The sequence below is a fragment of the Brienomyrus brachyistius genome, unplaced genomic scaffold (assembly GCF_023856365.1).
Source record: "Brienomyrus brachyistius isolate T26 unplaced genomic scaffold, BBRACH_0.4 scaffold32, whole genome shotgun sequence".
NCBI lineage: Eukaryota > Metazoa > Chordata > Actinopteri > Osteoglossiformes > Mormyridae > Brienomyrus > Brienomyrus brachyistius.
Genome location: NW_026042307.1, coordinates 1499416 through 1516639, shown reverse-complemented (window position 1 = coordinate 1516639; position 17224 = coordinate 1499416). Strand labels below are relative to the sequence as shown.

The window sequence follows — 17224 nt, the reverse complement described above, 5'->3', positions numbered from 1 at the left end:
TCATACACATTTCAGAGTATGGCGATAGGGTGTAATTATTGTGATTGTTTGGCAAAACTTAGAGAAAAATGTCAAAATTCATTGCAATCTACAGCAAATTACTTAACTGTTGACAGTTTCTTTTCAGAAATGGCTTTGCATATGTACTCAGAGGAGATCGTAGAGGGAAAACAACTGTATTTCAAGCATAATTCCAATAAAATTGTTTGAACAAAAGCAACTCCTTGAACTGTAAATGCAATATATGAAACTGCATTCCTTAAGCGGTGTCCTAGTCTTTAACACGTAAGTTTGTACTACAATGATGCTATGTGTCTATGTGTGTCAGTGGCTCTTTGCAGGTGTCTGTAAGGCTAAGGTCAAGCGGCCAGTGTAGTGAAGGTTGGTCAGTGAAGACAATGGTGGGTGTGAAACCTTAACATGTTTGTTTCTTCTAAACCTCAAGGCATCAGGGACAGAATCTCAACAACAGCAAATGAGATGTAACAAGTTTTATACTCAATCATTTAAAATTTGTAAAGAATTGCAGAGCCCTTGATCCTTTACTCAAAATGACAAACGTAAGCCATTTTCACGCATGAACTCCGGACATTGCCCAGAGAATCAGGTCCATTTTCCAGAGTTGCCCTTCACACATGTGGCACAAAACCAGAAAATGTCAGTGTCAGATCCATTCACATCTACTAGGAATACTCCGGGTGCTGCGGTATGCTGCAGAAATCACAGTGTTTTCTTTACAGTACTACTCACAGAAGTTCCCAAATCTTGTTGTCACTTCAGTTAGCCTTCTTCATGACCCTTCTTTGCACTCAGATGTATGTATTCTTCCATTTTTACACCAGCTGCCCAATATGAACATCATCAACAAACCCACTCGCCCACAGTGAATTCTCCAGTATTCTCCCTGCTCCATTTTGGGTCATAAATAACCCAGACTTTGTACTAGGGAGCTAGCAGAGTGAAGTCCATTTAAAGTCTAGTATACAGCCCCTCTGGGCAATTTCTAGAAAAGTTCAGGATGGCAGTGCAGGTCTGAAAGGGGCTTTTAAAGTAAGTTAAAGCTAAGTTAAATGGTTAAAGTTATGGGTAGAGAAAGTCAGCGATCTAAAGAAAAGTATACTTAAGCTGTCCCTGCTAATATCTACTGCTTGTTATAGCTACTATACTGTTGGGTAGAGGGGCAGTCAGCCAACCCTGAATGTGAGAGAGATAGAATAATGTCTTTCAGCAAAACTGTCACGTATAGAGATATGCACTTGGGCCAGCAAAAGCAATAGTTTTCCAAACAGAAATGCAGTCCAAGCATTAATCATGTTTAGCAGTCTCATTATAAGGGAAGCAGTTTCTTGTCATACCCATATACTGTAGCTGCCTAGCTTTTGTCAGCCTATGGCAGTAAGTTGCTTTTTATCATTGTTTTCCAACCCGGTCCTCGAGGACCCCCTGACACGCCACGTTTTTGCTGCCTTCCAGCTCTTGGCAGGAAGCAAAAATGTGTACTCTATGGGTGGGACCTGGGAGGGGGCAAAAACGTGAACCATCTGGAGGTCCCTGGGGACCTGATTGGGGAATTCTACTTTAGATTACTCATCTTTCAGCCCATGGAGCCTGTTGGCTGAAGCGGCAGTACTGAGTAATTGTGCATCATCTTCTTCACTATTGTGGGGGCCATTTCCCTAGAAACTTTGCCAAGTTTGCAGACTTGAAATATAAAAATAGGGGAATGACATAGGAGAAAGTAACATTATTAATGTGATGTGAATATAAATGCAAAATATTGCATTTATGCAATATGCAAAATATGCAAAAATAGTTCATAGTTTTTCAGCGAGAGAGAACGGTGTGGACATGAGATAATGTAAGCATTATTTTGTTCATCATATTTCTGGAGTGCAATTTAAACAGTATCATTTCTGAAATATGTGCTTGCTAGCTAGCTAGGTCTAGCTATGAACTTCTTTTAAAGCTTACACGATACCAGCACACAAAATAAGCCTTTTCGAAAAAAAGAGCATCTTCTTATGGTAACTTTTCAAGGTATGCTGTGGGTTTGGAAATCCTAGAGGGACTGCTGTCCCACTGTTTCATTGAATTAAAATTTAAACATGGCGCCTCTATTGCAGGCTTTTACCGACCAAGTAGGAATGGGAACTTTATTTAGGGTTACGATTGGATATGGGCTCAAGAAAACGATGGAGTGAATCCAAAATAAAAGAGCCATTTTCACTTCAGCATAAGGGAATTAACCAGGAAGGGCTAGACTCAGATCTGGCATTAGATCTTGCAAATGCATTAGATTCATTACAGAAGTCCATTGACAAGCAATTTTGAACATATCTGCATATATCCTCTGTACAGACATTTTCCTCGTATTAAGTATTGTCAGTTTTTGACTGACTCATTAAGTTCTGTTTTTGCCATTTTCCTATCAATTGCAATTGTAGTCAATCTCAAATACTAAACAGAAATGTTTTTGTAATGTTATTGTAAAGGTGCTACTAATTAAAAAGCACTGTATATGACCTGTAATGTGGCCTTGATGAAGTGAATGAATGTGTTCATATATGACCCCCACCCCCCATTACCTGTGTAGCTTTTCTGAGGTCTCTTTTGATATGGTGATGGTAGAATTCCAGTTATAGTTTGCATCTCTTCTCTGTGTAGGATTACGGTTGGATTACTACCCCGCTTGATACATTTGTATTACTACCCCACTTGATACTGTTGTATTACTACCCTGCTTGATACTTTTGTATTACTACCCCACTTGATACTGTTGTATTACTACCCCGCTTGATACTGTTGTATTACTACCCTGCTTGATACTTTTGTATTACTACCCCACTTGATACTGTTGGATTACTACCCCGCTTGATACTGTTGTATTACTACCCCGCTTGATACTGTTGTATTACTACCCTACTTGATACTGTTGGATTACTACCCCGCTTGATACTGTTGTATTACTACCCCGCTTGATACTTTTGTATTACTACCCTACTTGATACTGTTGGATTACTACCCCGCTTGATACTGTTGTATTACTACCCCGCTTGATACTTTTGTATTACTACCCTACTTGATACTGTTGGATTACTACCCCGCTTGATACTGTTGTATTACTACCCCGCTTGATACTTTTGTATTACTACCCTACTTGATACTGTTGGATTACTACCCCGCTTGATACTTTTGTATTACTACCCCGCTTGATACTGTTGGATTACTACCCCGCTTGATACTGTTGTATTACTACCCCGCTTGATACTTTTGTATTACTACCCCGCTTGATACTGTTGGATTACTACCCCGCTTGATACTGTTGTATTACTACCCCGCTTGATACTTTTGTATTACTACCCTACTTGATACTGTTGTATTACTACCCCGCTTGATACTTTTGTATTACTACCCTACTTGATACTGTTGGATTACTACCCCGCTTGATACTGTTGTATTACTACCCCGCTTGATACTTTTGTATTACTACCCTACTTGATACTGGTAGATTACTACCCCGCTTGATACTGTTGGATTACTACCCTGCTTGATACTGTTGGATTACTACAATGCTTGTCGCTATATGACCCCAGGTGCTAGGAAGCGTCTCCCTCTTAATAACCATATGTCATATAAGACTCCCCAGCTCCACTCCAGAGCGATCGAATGTTTGCAACTTCTCTGTCTCTGTGAAAAGGCTACATTAGTTCAATTAAGGATGTGAATTAAGTTTAATGAAGTGCCGAAGAGCTCAGGTGGAATGAAGAATCTCATTTCCATGTAACGGGTCAAGAGCCTCTATGATTAACCACAGACCCTGAATTTAGCTGTTTGTTTCCACTTCCAAGGAAAGGAAGTTATCATTGGAGCAGTCATTAATTTTGAAACGCCTAAAAATTGTCATATTTAATGCACATATATGTTAATCTGGTGTTTTCCTCCTTTAGATAATAACCTCTAAGTTTAATGCTGGCATATTCATGGCATTCAGTAGTTGGATTTATTTTTATTCAGCAAGAGAACTTGGCTTGACCCAGATTGCTGATAGTCAATGCTGTGATATTGTTTATCTCAAATGATTAGGCTTTGTTAAGGTGAAGTGTCAAAACTTCTCAGCTCAAATCCAGTGTCTATTTATACACGATATATAAATATCATATGACACATTCCCAGTATGTGGTCGCTTTGCTGCTGTGAAGCAAGTGCATGAGCCTCTAATTGTTCTTTAAATGATAATGTTAATAGTGACAAGATTATCCATCCATTTTAATTCCATAAGTGCTCATCCAATGCAGAGTCATGGTGATCCCAGGAAGCCCAGAACTGGCTACAAACTGGGGGCAATGCCAGTCCATCATATGCTGCACAGCTACACAGAAAAGGCAAACTAGATACACCAATCTATATAAAACACATGCATTCGCACTGTGTTTGAGCACAAGTCCTGGGACAAGAATCAAACAATGCAGGAATTGTGAGGCCATTCTGGCACCCATAACAATTTTAAGTAATTTCCCTAAATAGCCTACTTACGTTCCAAAAATAGAAGAGCATAAATTGCTGAAGTAGCAAATGGCACAAAACAGTTGGTCTACAGGCAACTCCATCTGCTTATGCCTGATTGGCTGATTAATGTCGCGTGAGCTTTTGCGTGATTGGATTAAAAAAAGGGGGGGGGGGGGGAGGAATCTGAGAAGATAAAGTAAAAACACTAATGTGGCTCAGTTAATGAAAAAGGAAAAAACATTCCGAGAACATCTAGTGAAAACACTAATGTGGCTGAGTTAATGGCCAGTCTGGTCTGTTTTGAAAGTCTTCAAGTAATTGGTGATCTGGCATTCAATTTAGCTGAAAAATCATTATTGTTGTTGTTGATGCTGCTGAAATTGGTGAAATGATAATACTGGGTCCCAGAGGTGTGAGGCAACAGTGCTAACCACTGCACCACCATGCCGCCCCCTATTATTATTATTATTATTATTATTGTTATTATTATTATTATTTGGGTCTGGATAACCTCTAAACAGCAGAAGTTTCATATGCCTGTGTGTGTCTGATCTCCACAGTGTCCTTCAGTTGTCTTTGTATTTTTACTGTTAACTCAATTACCGGTATGGGCTTCTTTCTCCTAGCACGGTAAAATAATAATAATAATATTAACCTCCAGCTTTTGCCTGCTACAAAACTATGAAAACATATCAGGACTTGCATAAACAGAATGTATTACTGAAGCAGTTCACTTTTAACTATGACCAAAGCAATAACGGTAGCAGATATAAATGCAAATGTTGCTGCAATGTATTCTGGAACTTATAATAATAAATAACGTACACAGGCACTGAATCATAATGTTGAATTATCTTGACTTATACTGGTTGAACAGTACACTTCAACTTTTTGATGTTTAAATCCAACAGAATCCAAAATTTCTGAGAAATTATATCGCATACAGTTATTGTTGGATTTAAAAAACTGATTTTAAGTGGTTTTCCTCAATAGATTAAACTTACATATCTATTGATGCATTTTACATTTTCAGTATTTGTCAGTACAGTCTAAAAGGGTGATAATCTTTAAGCACAAATGCCAGCAACTTTCCCTGGAAAACTGTTTTATATATGATTTCAAAACATCTCAGTCCGAATGCACTTTCCTAAACAAATACTTCACCAAAATATTACAATGTGGGCATATTATTTCTACTTAATTTGTTAAATGAGTAACAATAACTGTAATGGCCTTGGTGTGTGGCTTGGCAGATAAGGGTGTTGTGTCTGTAATCAGAAGGTTGCTTGTTCAAATCCCATGGGAGATTTCACCATTGGCCCATTGAACAAGGCCCAAAAAAGGCTCTTGCCCAATAAACACATGTAATACTCTAGCTTCCAAGACCAGTATTACCTTGAGATTACATTAGTCTTTTTTGGTTCCGGCAGGTGGATGCCCATGGCAACATCCTGCTTACCAACCTTGGGATCCACAATGAGGTGAGTGGCGCAGAGATGCTGGCGGGTCTGGGGGACCCACGGGCCACCATGTTCTCCTACGACAGCGCCAGCATCCAGTACCGGAAGCCCATGGCCAGCCGGGACCTGTATGGGCGACCGGCCGTCGACCAGCCGCTGGGCCACAAGAAGAACAAACTACGCCGCAGGGCGTCCCAGCTCAAGGTCAAGATCCCCGACCTGACGGACGTGAACGCCATAGACAAATGGTCCAGGGTGATCTTCCCCATCACCTTCACTTTCTTCAACCTGGTCTACTGGCTCTACTACGTCCACTAGGGGGCGCCTTCTTTACACTTTATTTATTTTCTCCCTAAAGGCTGTCCATTAGGGGATTAACAAATTATATATATATTTTTCCTTTTTTTCAGAACTCTAAGGTAAGGTATTCAGCCATTGTTTATTTTTCCATAGCAGTATAATTTTACGAAGAATATCGGGCTGTATGCTTCACTTCAGTGTAAATATATTTTAATATATAAAACATAAAAATAACAGTATTATATTTTCCCATAACTGTACCTGCACATTGAAAATAGAATCACATGGACCTAGTATTTGAATAAGGCTCAGATGGATACAGAACCACTGTTTCTGTTCTGACGTTAGGAGGTCCAATCTGTTGGCATCTGACCTCGCAGATTTTGTGCCAAACCGGACTGTGATGACTTGAAGACTTGTGAACAAAACACTGTGTTATTTCTCTGTAAAGGGAAAACCCATTTGTATGTGGCAACAGGTTTCCATGTTCTGGATGCAGCAAGGATGCTCTGTTTAAGAAAGTAATTAGCTCTGACTCACTGACCTTTTGTTTCTGATGAATGTTTTGTTTTACCGATGTCCTGTGACAAGAAACTGCCCTGGCTGACGAACAGATTCTATTTTGTCTTCAGCAAGGGCGATTTGCTATCTTTTTGCGTTTGACGCAAGCAGTTATATATTCATTTCCCACTAGTCCTGCATATGCCAGCATTCATTCTTGCATGAAAACACTGAGCTTGTTTGATTGCTCAACCATTTAGCTTTTTAGATTAACCTGGACCAATGGAAGGCTTCATTGTTTAGTAATCGATTCCATTCTTTAAAAAAATATAGAATTTAGACACATGACTGCTATAAATTGGAATTCATTAGTCTGGGATTTTGTAAAATGCAACTTTCAGGTAAAAAAAAAAATGTTACACTTTCAAGTCATTTACAAATAGACAAACAGAGTGTTCTTTGGAAACCACTGTAGAGATTCCTCAAAAAAAATACTTTCCAGGCGTGATTACACCTTACTTTTTGAATGCAAAGTAGTGCTTCATCCATTTAATATTTTATGTAGTTAAAATATATAAATAATAGTTATGATGAAGAATGAAATTGAAGTGCTGTGGGACAAAATTTAATTTACATGCATTGAGTCAAGGAAAACCTTATTCATTTATTAAGCAGGTGCACTAATCTATAACACATTCTAACAACTACTTTTTTGATTAATCAATTGAGGACTTTATTAATTATAAGTCATGTACCTAGCACCCCTGAAAGGCATCATTAATTAGACCATTAACTATATGGTTGTGTAATAACATAAAAAAAAGTGAATATGGATTTTGTTCAATGACTGAAGACAAATCATGGAGGGAAATTTGAATTTGAATGTGATCTGATACAGACCAGTGCCGGTGCAAACATGCCCATGTAATCCCAACGTGTAGAATGGAAAATTTTAGATCTTAATATAGTAGTAATATGTGCCCTAAGAGTGTAATGTGAGTCTATGGAGTTCAGAATTGAAGAGTAAATTTCCAAAACTCTTTCCAGTTTTTGTTAGTTTGCAGATGAGACCACCAATGACCTAAAGCCAGGCTTCCTCATCATATGTTATCGTATTGGGGCCCAAAATTTACTCCATCCTCATCTAATCGAACGAAGAACTTTTGTTTAACGTCCAAAACTCAAGTCCACAGAATGTTTTATCAATTTTTTAAAAATGTATTCCGTGGACTGAGTTCTAGTCATGTCTTATTCCTCTTTATTTATCCATTCAGTTTAATGTGGTCCAGAGAAGTCCTCTGTAAATCTAATATGATATTGCTGTTAATTCACATTGTCAGAGAGTAAAATGTCAGTGCAGAGTTAGAACTTAAACAACTGAATCTTGTAATATATCATGGAATGGGGTAGAGCAAGGCACAGTTAAGGGTTCACATTAAAATTTGAGTGGATGGATCTTAACATAATCACATGGGAAAAGCTAAGAGAGAAATGTGAAACCCAGCAATTGCGGGAAGAGGAGTGAATAGGCTTATGTAGCACAGTAGGGAGGGGTTGTGGTAGAAACTAGATAACGATTGAGTTCTTGTCTTTTTTCACTCCCTTACAAAGTTTTTATTTTCTCTTTAAAAACATGCAATGGTGCTGGAGCCTTGCTTTGCCGTTTCTTCATTATAAGCCATCATCAGTGGAATTTCAGTTCTTTTTTTAAGAAATATTATGGGGTTGTGATGATAGGGTAGCTCATAGTGCCCTGGGGTGTTACAGCTTACTTTTTGTGAGTTGCAATCCACTGAAAGAGAAAAACAGCAACACTCAACTGGCCAACTGCGATCCATTAACTCTGATTCCGTGGAGTACAATCACTTTGCACTACAAAAAAATTGGAATTAATCAGAACTAAAAAGGATGTGAAGGTACCAGGGTTCATTAGACTGAATACAACAAATTAGGCATGTTTCAATAGGAGAAAATTAATCAGCAGTGTGCTCTTTTCTCATGGCTGATTATTGTGCCTTTAAACAAGAAACTAAATATTTTAACAGGGTTAACTTATAACTAGTCGATAGGCTTTAAAAATAATAAACTTGTACTTTTTTAAAAGAAGAAATAAACCAACAATATTGTTGACTTTTGTGATATATATGCTATATGTACTGTATATACACTCTAGTTATGACATTCCAGCATTATGATGACAATCTGTAAATACAACAATATAATCTTGTCTGCTGGTATGTTTTCTTTTCTTAGATTCTATTGTTACTAATGATGTTGTTACTGTTAGTGTAATTGTTGCTTTTTACATAGATCAGGGCTGCCCAATTTCAGTCCTGGAGGGACAGTCTGCAACAGAGTTTGCAGATTTCCCTGCTCTGTTCAGCTCACCAGCGAATTGCCAGGTTTGGTAGTTGTGTTTGAGCAGGGAAATCTACAAACTGATTTGGCAAACCGGGACGGGAATTGGGCAGTGCTGAAATAGATGCCGAAGGTGATTCAAGAGAAAATGATGCAGCACTGTATACCTGCCAGTAAAGGCCATTGATCTGATATTATCTTACCTTACCCTCAAACAATGATTTTGGGCATACTGTAAGAGCTGATGACTTCTTTCAAAGCTCTATAAGGAACCATCGTGTGTTGGGCTGCTGTAAATGTATGTGCATTCACCTTCTTAGTGCATTTGCCTGTACATTTTGAAGTGCAGGTTAGGTTTGTCTGTACATCTTGTGGTCAAAGTGGGGTCATAACAACGGTCCCAGCATACAGACTAATATCCCTCGAAGAGCAAAAGGACCAGAATGTGTGTTGACAAAACGACAAACGTCTCAGATGACATTTGCCCATGGAATGGAATTTCAACATGACTTGGAGATCGACTTGGAGACATTGTCACCTCCGCTTCGTAAAACACACATAAAACAGTGGGAGACAATGTACTGTAAAAACACTGTAACTTCTCTTGCAGAAGGACCTTTGGATCAAATCCCTCTAAGCACTACTACCTTAAGAACATGGTATTCCCTGGCAGATATCAACTCAGGGATGTCGCGAAATGCTAGCAAAACCAGTGAAAGTGGCAGCGAGCTAGAAGCAGTTGATTTGGTTGCAAAGCTTTGGAACTCACCTGCTCTACTGAATTTCCAGTCCCTGATGCCATATGTAAAACACATTTGTTTAAATATACCGTCGACAGCTTCTTGTAATCACTTTCAGACCTGAAGTAATGTTGATCATCCTTAGATGATAACAAAATCTGCAAATGAAAAAAAAAATCAATTTTTGGTTCATTGTGAAATATATGTACACTTCTCAATGCTGTAAAGTAACATGCTTTTGATATGACATAAACACAAAAAGAAATAAAATGTAGCGCTCTACTGTGAGTTTGCATCGATATCAATAAATACGGTTAAAAGCAACCTGCACCTATTACTGGCCACAACTTCTTTGAAAGTCATTTTACCAGTAACAAAGTACTGGTGTCAAAATAGATATACATAGTATACCTGTAGATGTGTATGTATGTAAATTGTGATTAACAGAATGAATACCTTCCTTGCTTTACTGTCTATTTATATTGATACAAAATAACTGTCATGTTAAAAACCTGCATTTGTTAAATTTAATTGATTCAAATTAAAGGTTATGAATTAAGTTTATTCCATAAAATTACACATTTTATCACAACTTATAGAATTGCTTACATACTGCACAGTACTGCATGTCCTGATATCCCTTAATTTTGTATAGGCCATCCTTTGGAAGGCCGGTAAAAATAACCTTTTCTGGTGTCTCCTCCAGAAAATATTTTTCCATATTCAAAGAGTTTTTTTACCTCTATATTTAGAGGGTAATTCTGAAAAACAGAAGCATATTATCAACTACATATTTTCGTATAAATTTTTTGCATCATTGTAAACAAACAATTAAATTATTTTAACTTCTATGAATCTATTAATATATTTTATTTGTATTATGTAATACCCTTCTGTGGGGGGCACAGTGGTGTAGTGGTTAGCACTGCTTCTGCTATGGCCCCATGTGTGCATTTTCTCCTTATGTCATCATCTGGGTTCTTTAGATTCCTTCACAGTCCAAAAACATGCTGAGGTGAACTGGAGTCACCCTTATGTGTGTACACAGGAATGCACCCTGAAATGGGTTGGTGCCCCGTCCTGGGTTATTTCCTGCCTTGCACCCATAGCTTCCACTTGTGAGCCTGGACAGCACAAACAGGTATAAAAATTGGATAAATTTCCTTATTTTTAGCTGTGAAACTACAGAACCGAGTAAAATATTTGTATGGTGGTCATGAGGTGCAAAGCACAGCATATTACAGAAATGCAAAAAGTAAAACTGCAAAAAAAAAACACAAAAAAGTAAAACAAAAGATTTAGAAAACAAAAAGGAAAAACAATAACACCTGAAACAGTAATGTTTTCACAATTTTTTTCTGTGTTGTCAATGTTTTGTGTTGTCTTTATTTTATGTTTTCTTAATTGGTTTATTTTTTCAGAAATTTTTGCATTTACTTAATGTGTTGTGTACTTCTGGGATGTGTTCCATGCCACAGGGAGTAGTTAGCTAAATTGATTACAACACAGAATTATTTATATATTTGTCGATTTCATTACTTGGTATGTCCTCTTTTATTTTATTTTGTTTTATTTTATATTGTAAATCATCTTTCTTTTAATACATTACTTATTCCTTTTTATCCCAGATCATCTCATCTCATCTCTTTTCATCTATTAATTTATTATTATTATTCTATCCTACTGTTCTCTGTCTGTTTTTATCCTCCTTTCACATCCCACCATTTATACTTTTATTTTGTAGTTGCTTGTAGTTTTTCTTTATTTGTCTTCATCATATTTATCCATCTGTAATGACTTTATCTTTTCCTTCTTATTAACTCACCCTTCATAATTTTACTCACTACGCCTCTCGGGTTTCCTCATGCAAATTTCTGAGATCCATGGTAACGTTTCCTAAGTTCCTGTTTATATTGTCAGTTCCTGTTTTGATTTCTCTATTGTTTATTGTTATTATCTATCATTATTTAATTATTTATCTATTGATTTGTTTATTTACTTCATTATTTATAACTGTCTTTCATGTGTCTTGTCCCTTTATTTTATATACTTTGGGTGAGGGTGGCAGCAAGGGTGGGTTGATATTGTTTTTATTATGTAAAGCACTTTATGTTGCATTGTATGTGTAGGAAAAGTGCTATATAAATAAAGTCTAATTGATTGATTGATTGACTGATTGAAACTCCACTAGTTTTCCGGTTTTGTTTATCCTACAGTACTGCTAAGCTTAAACCAAACCTATAAATTTAGCTAGTTGGCTGGTCTGCACTGTAAGTTTTGTAGAGAGAACAATGTCAGCTGTGAGTTGTGACTTGTGGAAGGATTGATTGGAACTAAGTTGTGGAAAAAAAGTTTCATACTTACTAGCCTTGTTGGATTTTGGTCAGTGGCCACAAAGTCCTTAGGTGGACTCAAAATAATATGACTATGATTGGTGGAAGAAACAAAATAAGTAAAATAGGTAGCTGAATAATAACTAAATCCTTTAATTAGCTCAACGTGTATTGCCTTCTGTGGCCAGTTGTTGTGAACATGGCATCTCTGTTTTGAAAAACGGATCGACCCCAAAAGCACAAAACACATTAAGAAAACAAAACAAACAACAATAAGGAACCACAAAACAATTAATAACACACAAAAGAATTTAAGAGGACGCAAAGGTAACAGGTAATACTTTACAATACCGGTACACAAATTGGCATATATTAATAGTTGAACTGATGGTTGAGTCATGATGAGTTAATGCATTCACTAATGGTTAGAACATTAGTAAATACTGAAGCATATACCTTAATTACCTAATACACTATGTATAAATAATCATTAGTAAGTGCTATTGTTAACTACTAATGCATTCATGACTCACTTTACAAATTAAGTGATTTTTAATAGCCTACTATCGACAGGGGCGGGCTTCTGCTTTTTGGGACCCCAGTCATAAAGTTACTTTAGGGCCCCTTGCCCCCCCCTCAGAGGTATCAACATGAAATAAATAGCTATCAAATAAAGTCACAATATAGTTGCTAGCTAGCTGGTTAACAAAATATGCTGCTTCAGCAAATCCTAAATAAAGAACATCCATCCATCCATCCATCCATTTTCCAAACCGCTTATCCTACTGGGTCGCGGGGGGTCCGGAGCCTATCCCGGAAGCAATGGGCACGAGGCAGGGAACAACCCAGGATGGGTGGCCAGCCCATCGCAGGGCACATGCACACACCATTCACACACACACGTGCACTCCTACGGGCAATTTAGCAAGTCCAATTAGCCTCAGCATGTCTTTGGACTATGTGGGGAAACTGGAGTACCCGGAGGAAACCCCACGACGACACGGGGAGAACATGCAAACTCCACACACATGCAACCCAGGCGGAGGCTCCAACCCGGGTCCCAGAGGTGTGAGGCAACAGTACTATAAAGAACATTTATTTAATATTTATATCCATCTATGGGTGGCATGCTGGTGCAGTGGTTAGCACTGTTTCTGAACACCTCTGGAACCTGGGTTCCATGTGTGTGGAGTTTGCATGTTCTTCCCGTGTCATTGTGAGGTTTCCTCTGGGTATTCCAATTTCCCCCCACAATCCAAAACATGCTGAGGTTACTTGGAGTTACGAGCTAGTGAATAGTGTGTGTCTGGGCCCTGTGATGGCGATTGGTACCTCAGTCTGGGATGTTCTCTGTCTTCTGTATCTGTAGCCTCCAGGATAGCCTCCGGATCCCCCGGCAACTCTGTATAGGATGAGGGGTGTCGGATGAATGGATTTTATTTATTTTGCTTGTACTTCAACAATTTCACGCCTCTTTTCAGGACATACCTTACCTTGAACCTCTGGAAGGGTGCAGAGCTGCTCTGATGCTACCACATTAGTTTCAGTTTAGTACAGCAGGCCACATGACACCAAGCCCTGAGAAGATCCACATGTCAGCTACATGGAACCTGTACTCAACTCTCTGCAACTGCCACACAGAAAATGGGCATCCCTGGATTCTTGTGGACACACATATGATCTGGATTTGCTAAAACCTCACAATTAGCCACATTTTTATTTATGTATTACATCATTAAGTTAATGATGATGTGCCACATCAAGTAGTCATGATTTTATGATAAATTACTGAACCATTAATCAACATATGTACATGTCATTAGGTTATATATACTTAAGGGTCACTTCATTATGAAAAGTCCTATCAAGTAAAGTCATGATAGAAATATGTATATGTTAATCCATTTTCCAAACCGCTTATCCTACTGATCCGCGGGGGGTCCGGAGCCTATCCCGGAAGCAATGGGCACGAGGCAGGGAACAACCCAGGATGGGGGGCCAGCCCAGCGCAGGGCACACTCACACACCTTTCACTCACACATGAACTCCTCCGGGCAATTTAGCAAGTCCAATTAGCCTCAGCATGTCTTTGGACTGTGGGGGGAAACCGGAGTACCCGGAGGAAACCCCAGGACGACATGGGGAGAACATGCAAACTCCACACACATGTGATCCAGGTGGAGACTCTGGGACCCAGAGGTAGCAACAGTGCTAACCACTGCACCACCATGACGCCCCGACATGTAAATCAGGGTGACCATACAATCCATGTCAGGGAGGACACTTTCAGGTAAGAAAGGATTTGTAATATATATATTTCAAAAGTAGACCATTGTAGGAATTATTAGCTCAGGTAAATTTTTATATCTCCACCAATATGTTTTGAAATTAATTAACTTTTAATTAATTATTATTTAATGCTGATTATTAACCAATTGTTATGCCGAATGGTCGGCTCCTCCAAACTCAATTGCGAATCCCCGATATCTGTTAATGTGAGACTTAAATGGGATTCATTAATAACCAGTATCGCTTAATAACCTGGGTTAGAAGGCTCGTCCAGCGAGCTGCGTCACCAGGTAATGTAAACGATCGGTAGCGAAGCTCCCCTCACGGCCGATGAGAGAGAGTCTCGCGATATTTCAGGCGGGTTTAGAGGTTTCAGAGCGTAGTAGCCAGATCGCACAGAGGCAGGGACTATTGTGAGCACTCAATGACGGAGGCTGAAGTTGTGTAAAAAGTCATGCATTTATTCCTACAACTAACATAAAACAGACATTATACCTAACAAACAATAAACATGAAGTAACGGAAAAGACACGAACGATGTAATCATGAAAATGCAGTGACCAGATTTAAAATGATTAACCTGAAAAGGGAAAACTGTTCTGCAAAGCAAGCAGTTTGTAGGAATATAAACCTAAAGGAATATAGCAGGTGAATAGGACAGTTTAGGTTGTTAGAAAGGAAAGGAAGTTGGTTTACTTGGATGCAGGAAAGAGGGAGGTCTTTGCAGTTGGTTGCAGTGGCTGATGAGCTGATGGGTGATGGCTCTCAGGGAGGCGCGGTGTTTGCGGCGGTTGTTGGAGTGGAGTCCCTCCAGTTCTTTCTTCTGGTGAAGCTTGGGCTGAGTTGCAGTTCTTTGGGTCTTCACCGACGGGCTTTAAGAACGCTGCTTGTTTCTCCGTTTTCTTCTCTTTTTCTCCTTTTCTCCCCGCTCTTTGTTCTGAAGTGCCATGTTTTATAGCATAAGGTTCGTGATTAGGAGTGACCAGGAATTTGAGTCCTGGACCAATGGCTGACCATCCATTTGGCGGGCTTCGGAATGGGGTCGGTATCAGTCTTTTTGGGATTTATGACCAGACTGACTTCTCTGGTAATGGTGATTTTCATTAGGCTGGTGTAACTTTTGATACGTCCACTTTTGTGGTAACCACTGACCAGATTTGGAAACTGGAGTGATTTTCCTTCGGTTTGATACCAAACATGCCGTACCAGCCTAGCGGTTCACACCAAATACCATCTGTGATGATTAATTAATGATTACTTATATTATGCTATTATGTTATGTTCTATTACTCACACCAGTATATGGTACAGGTGGTTTAGGTTGTACCTCAACAGATATTACCCTTTATACAGACATTATATGACATATTCTCATGTCATAAGCACATCTTACCCTTAGATAGGCATGGTAGAATACAAAGATCAGATAAGGGTTGCCGAGGAATGTGGCAAAGAAAAGGGGGGGGAGAAGGTTTGTCAAACAAAGAAAAAGAATCTCCAAAAGTTAAGACACATTCGAACATAACCTGTACATATCTGTATATTAAGACTAGTAGTCAAGAGTAAATACATATACAGATATACAAAAGCCAAACTTAAAAGAAACTTTGGGGTGTTGGTCTGTTCGGTGAGTGGTATGTAAGGCAGGATGTCTGCGGAGGGGGTTGTGTGCCAAGTCGAGGGGCCCCTGTCCTTGGGGTCCACTCTGCTGTCTGTAGGTCGTTAAAACTTTGAGCAATAAAAGTTGGAGTGCTGGCCTCCCTTGTTATCTGTGTGTGTGGGGTCACAAACCCCCCTTTGGGGCCTAGGTCGATGTGTGCCTTCTCGTACCAGGGTAGGCCTTGTCTCAGGCCACCTGGAATTTAAGCTTTGTGATATGTGCATGTGTGATCCTACACCATCCAAGGTTTCTGAGGGTTTGGCGAAATTTCTGTCAGATCCAGCCGGCAGGATCGCCGACTCCAGAGAGTCCAGTTGCCCTGTCCTGGCTGTCCCCCTGAATACTCTGGAGTAGGTCCAGTGACTGTAGCTCATGCATCTACAGTTTGCGAAACCAGTGACTCTATGGAGATTGGCAGGCAGTCTCAGACTCCTTGTGTTAATCCATTCATATTCACCATTTTATTGTTGCGTTTTGCACGCAGGCTGCCCAGCGTGTTTGATCTGACCTATCGGGGACAGTGTTATTCAGGGGAAACTGGTATGGTAACACAGCCTACAATTGGAGGGAATTGGCACCGAGATTTTTCATTGGCTTAGCTTAAAAATAATAAAATTATAATACAAATAGCAACACTAATGATTACATACAACAAAAAAGCATGAGCCCAGGAGTTACTTGTATTTTTATCATATTTAAATTCCTGATCATGTGGATGATGGTTTTCTTGCCCTATCAAACACAATGCACCTCTTCTGTTGCCGCTATGTGTTTGTGCCTCGAATTCAAGCTGCTCTGGATGCCTGGAATGTGACTGCACTGTTATGCTTATAATATTAAAGGGATTTCATTCATTCATGACCCAAACTGTTTTGTCCCTATTGCGGTCACAGGGAAAGTACATCATGCAAAATATAATTCATCAACAGGAAACTGTATTAGACAAAAAAAGAAATGTTTCACACCATATCAGCTTATGGTTTTATGTGAAACAGAGAGCACTGAATATGTCAGCCGCACATCACATCCTATCTGGATCAGGCGAGAGAGGATGCCAAGAATATCCACACGATGCAT

The 17224-nt window shown here is 39.1% G+C and overlaps 1 protein-coding gene across 1 annotated transcript in view; it reads left to right on the top strand.

Annotated features, from left to right (window-relative positions):
* LOC125721156 (gamma-aminobutyric acid receptor subunit beta-1-like) overlaps nucleotides 1–7548 on the top strand; it is an 85558-nt gene extending 78010 nt beyond the window's left edge. Inside the window, exon 9 of the mRNA XM_048997182.1 lies at nucleotides 5937–7548. Within this exon, the coding sequence (XP_048853139.1) occupies nucleotides 5937–6284 (348 nt within the window). The 3' untranslated portion in view covers nucleotides 6285–7548. The remainder of the gene's footprint in view (nucleotides 1–5936) is intronic.
* Nucleotides 7549–17224: the final 9676 nt, after the last annotated feature.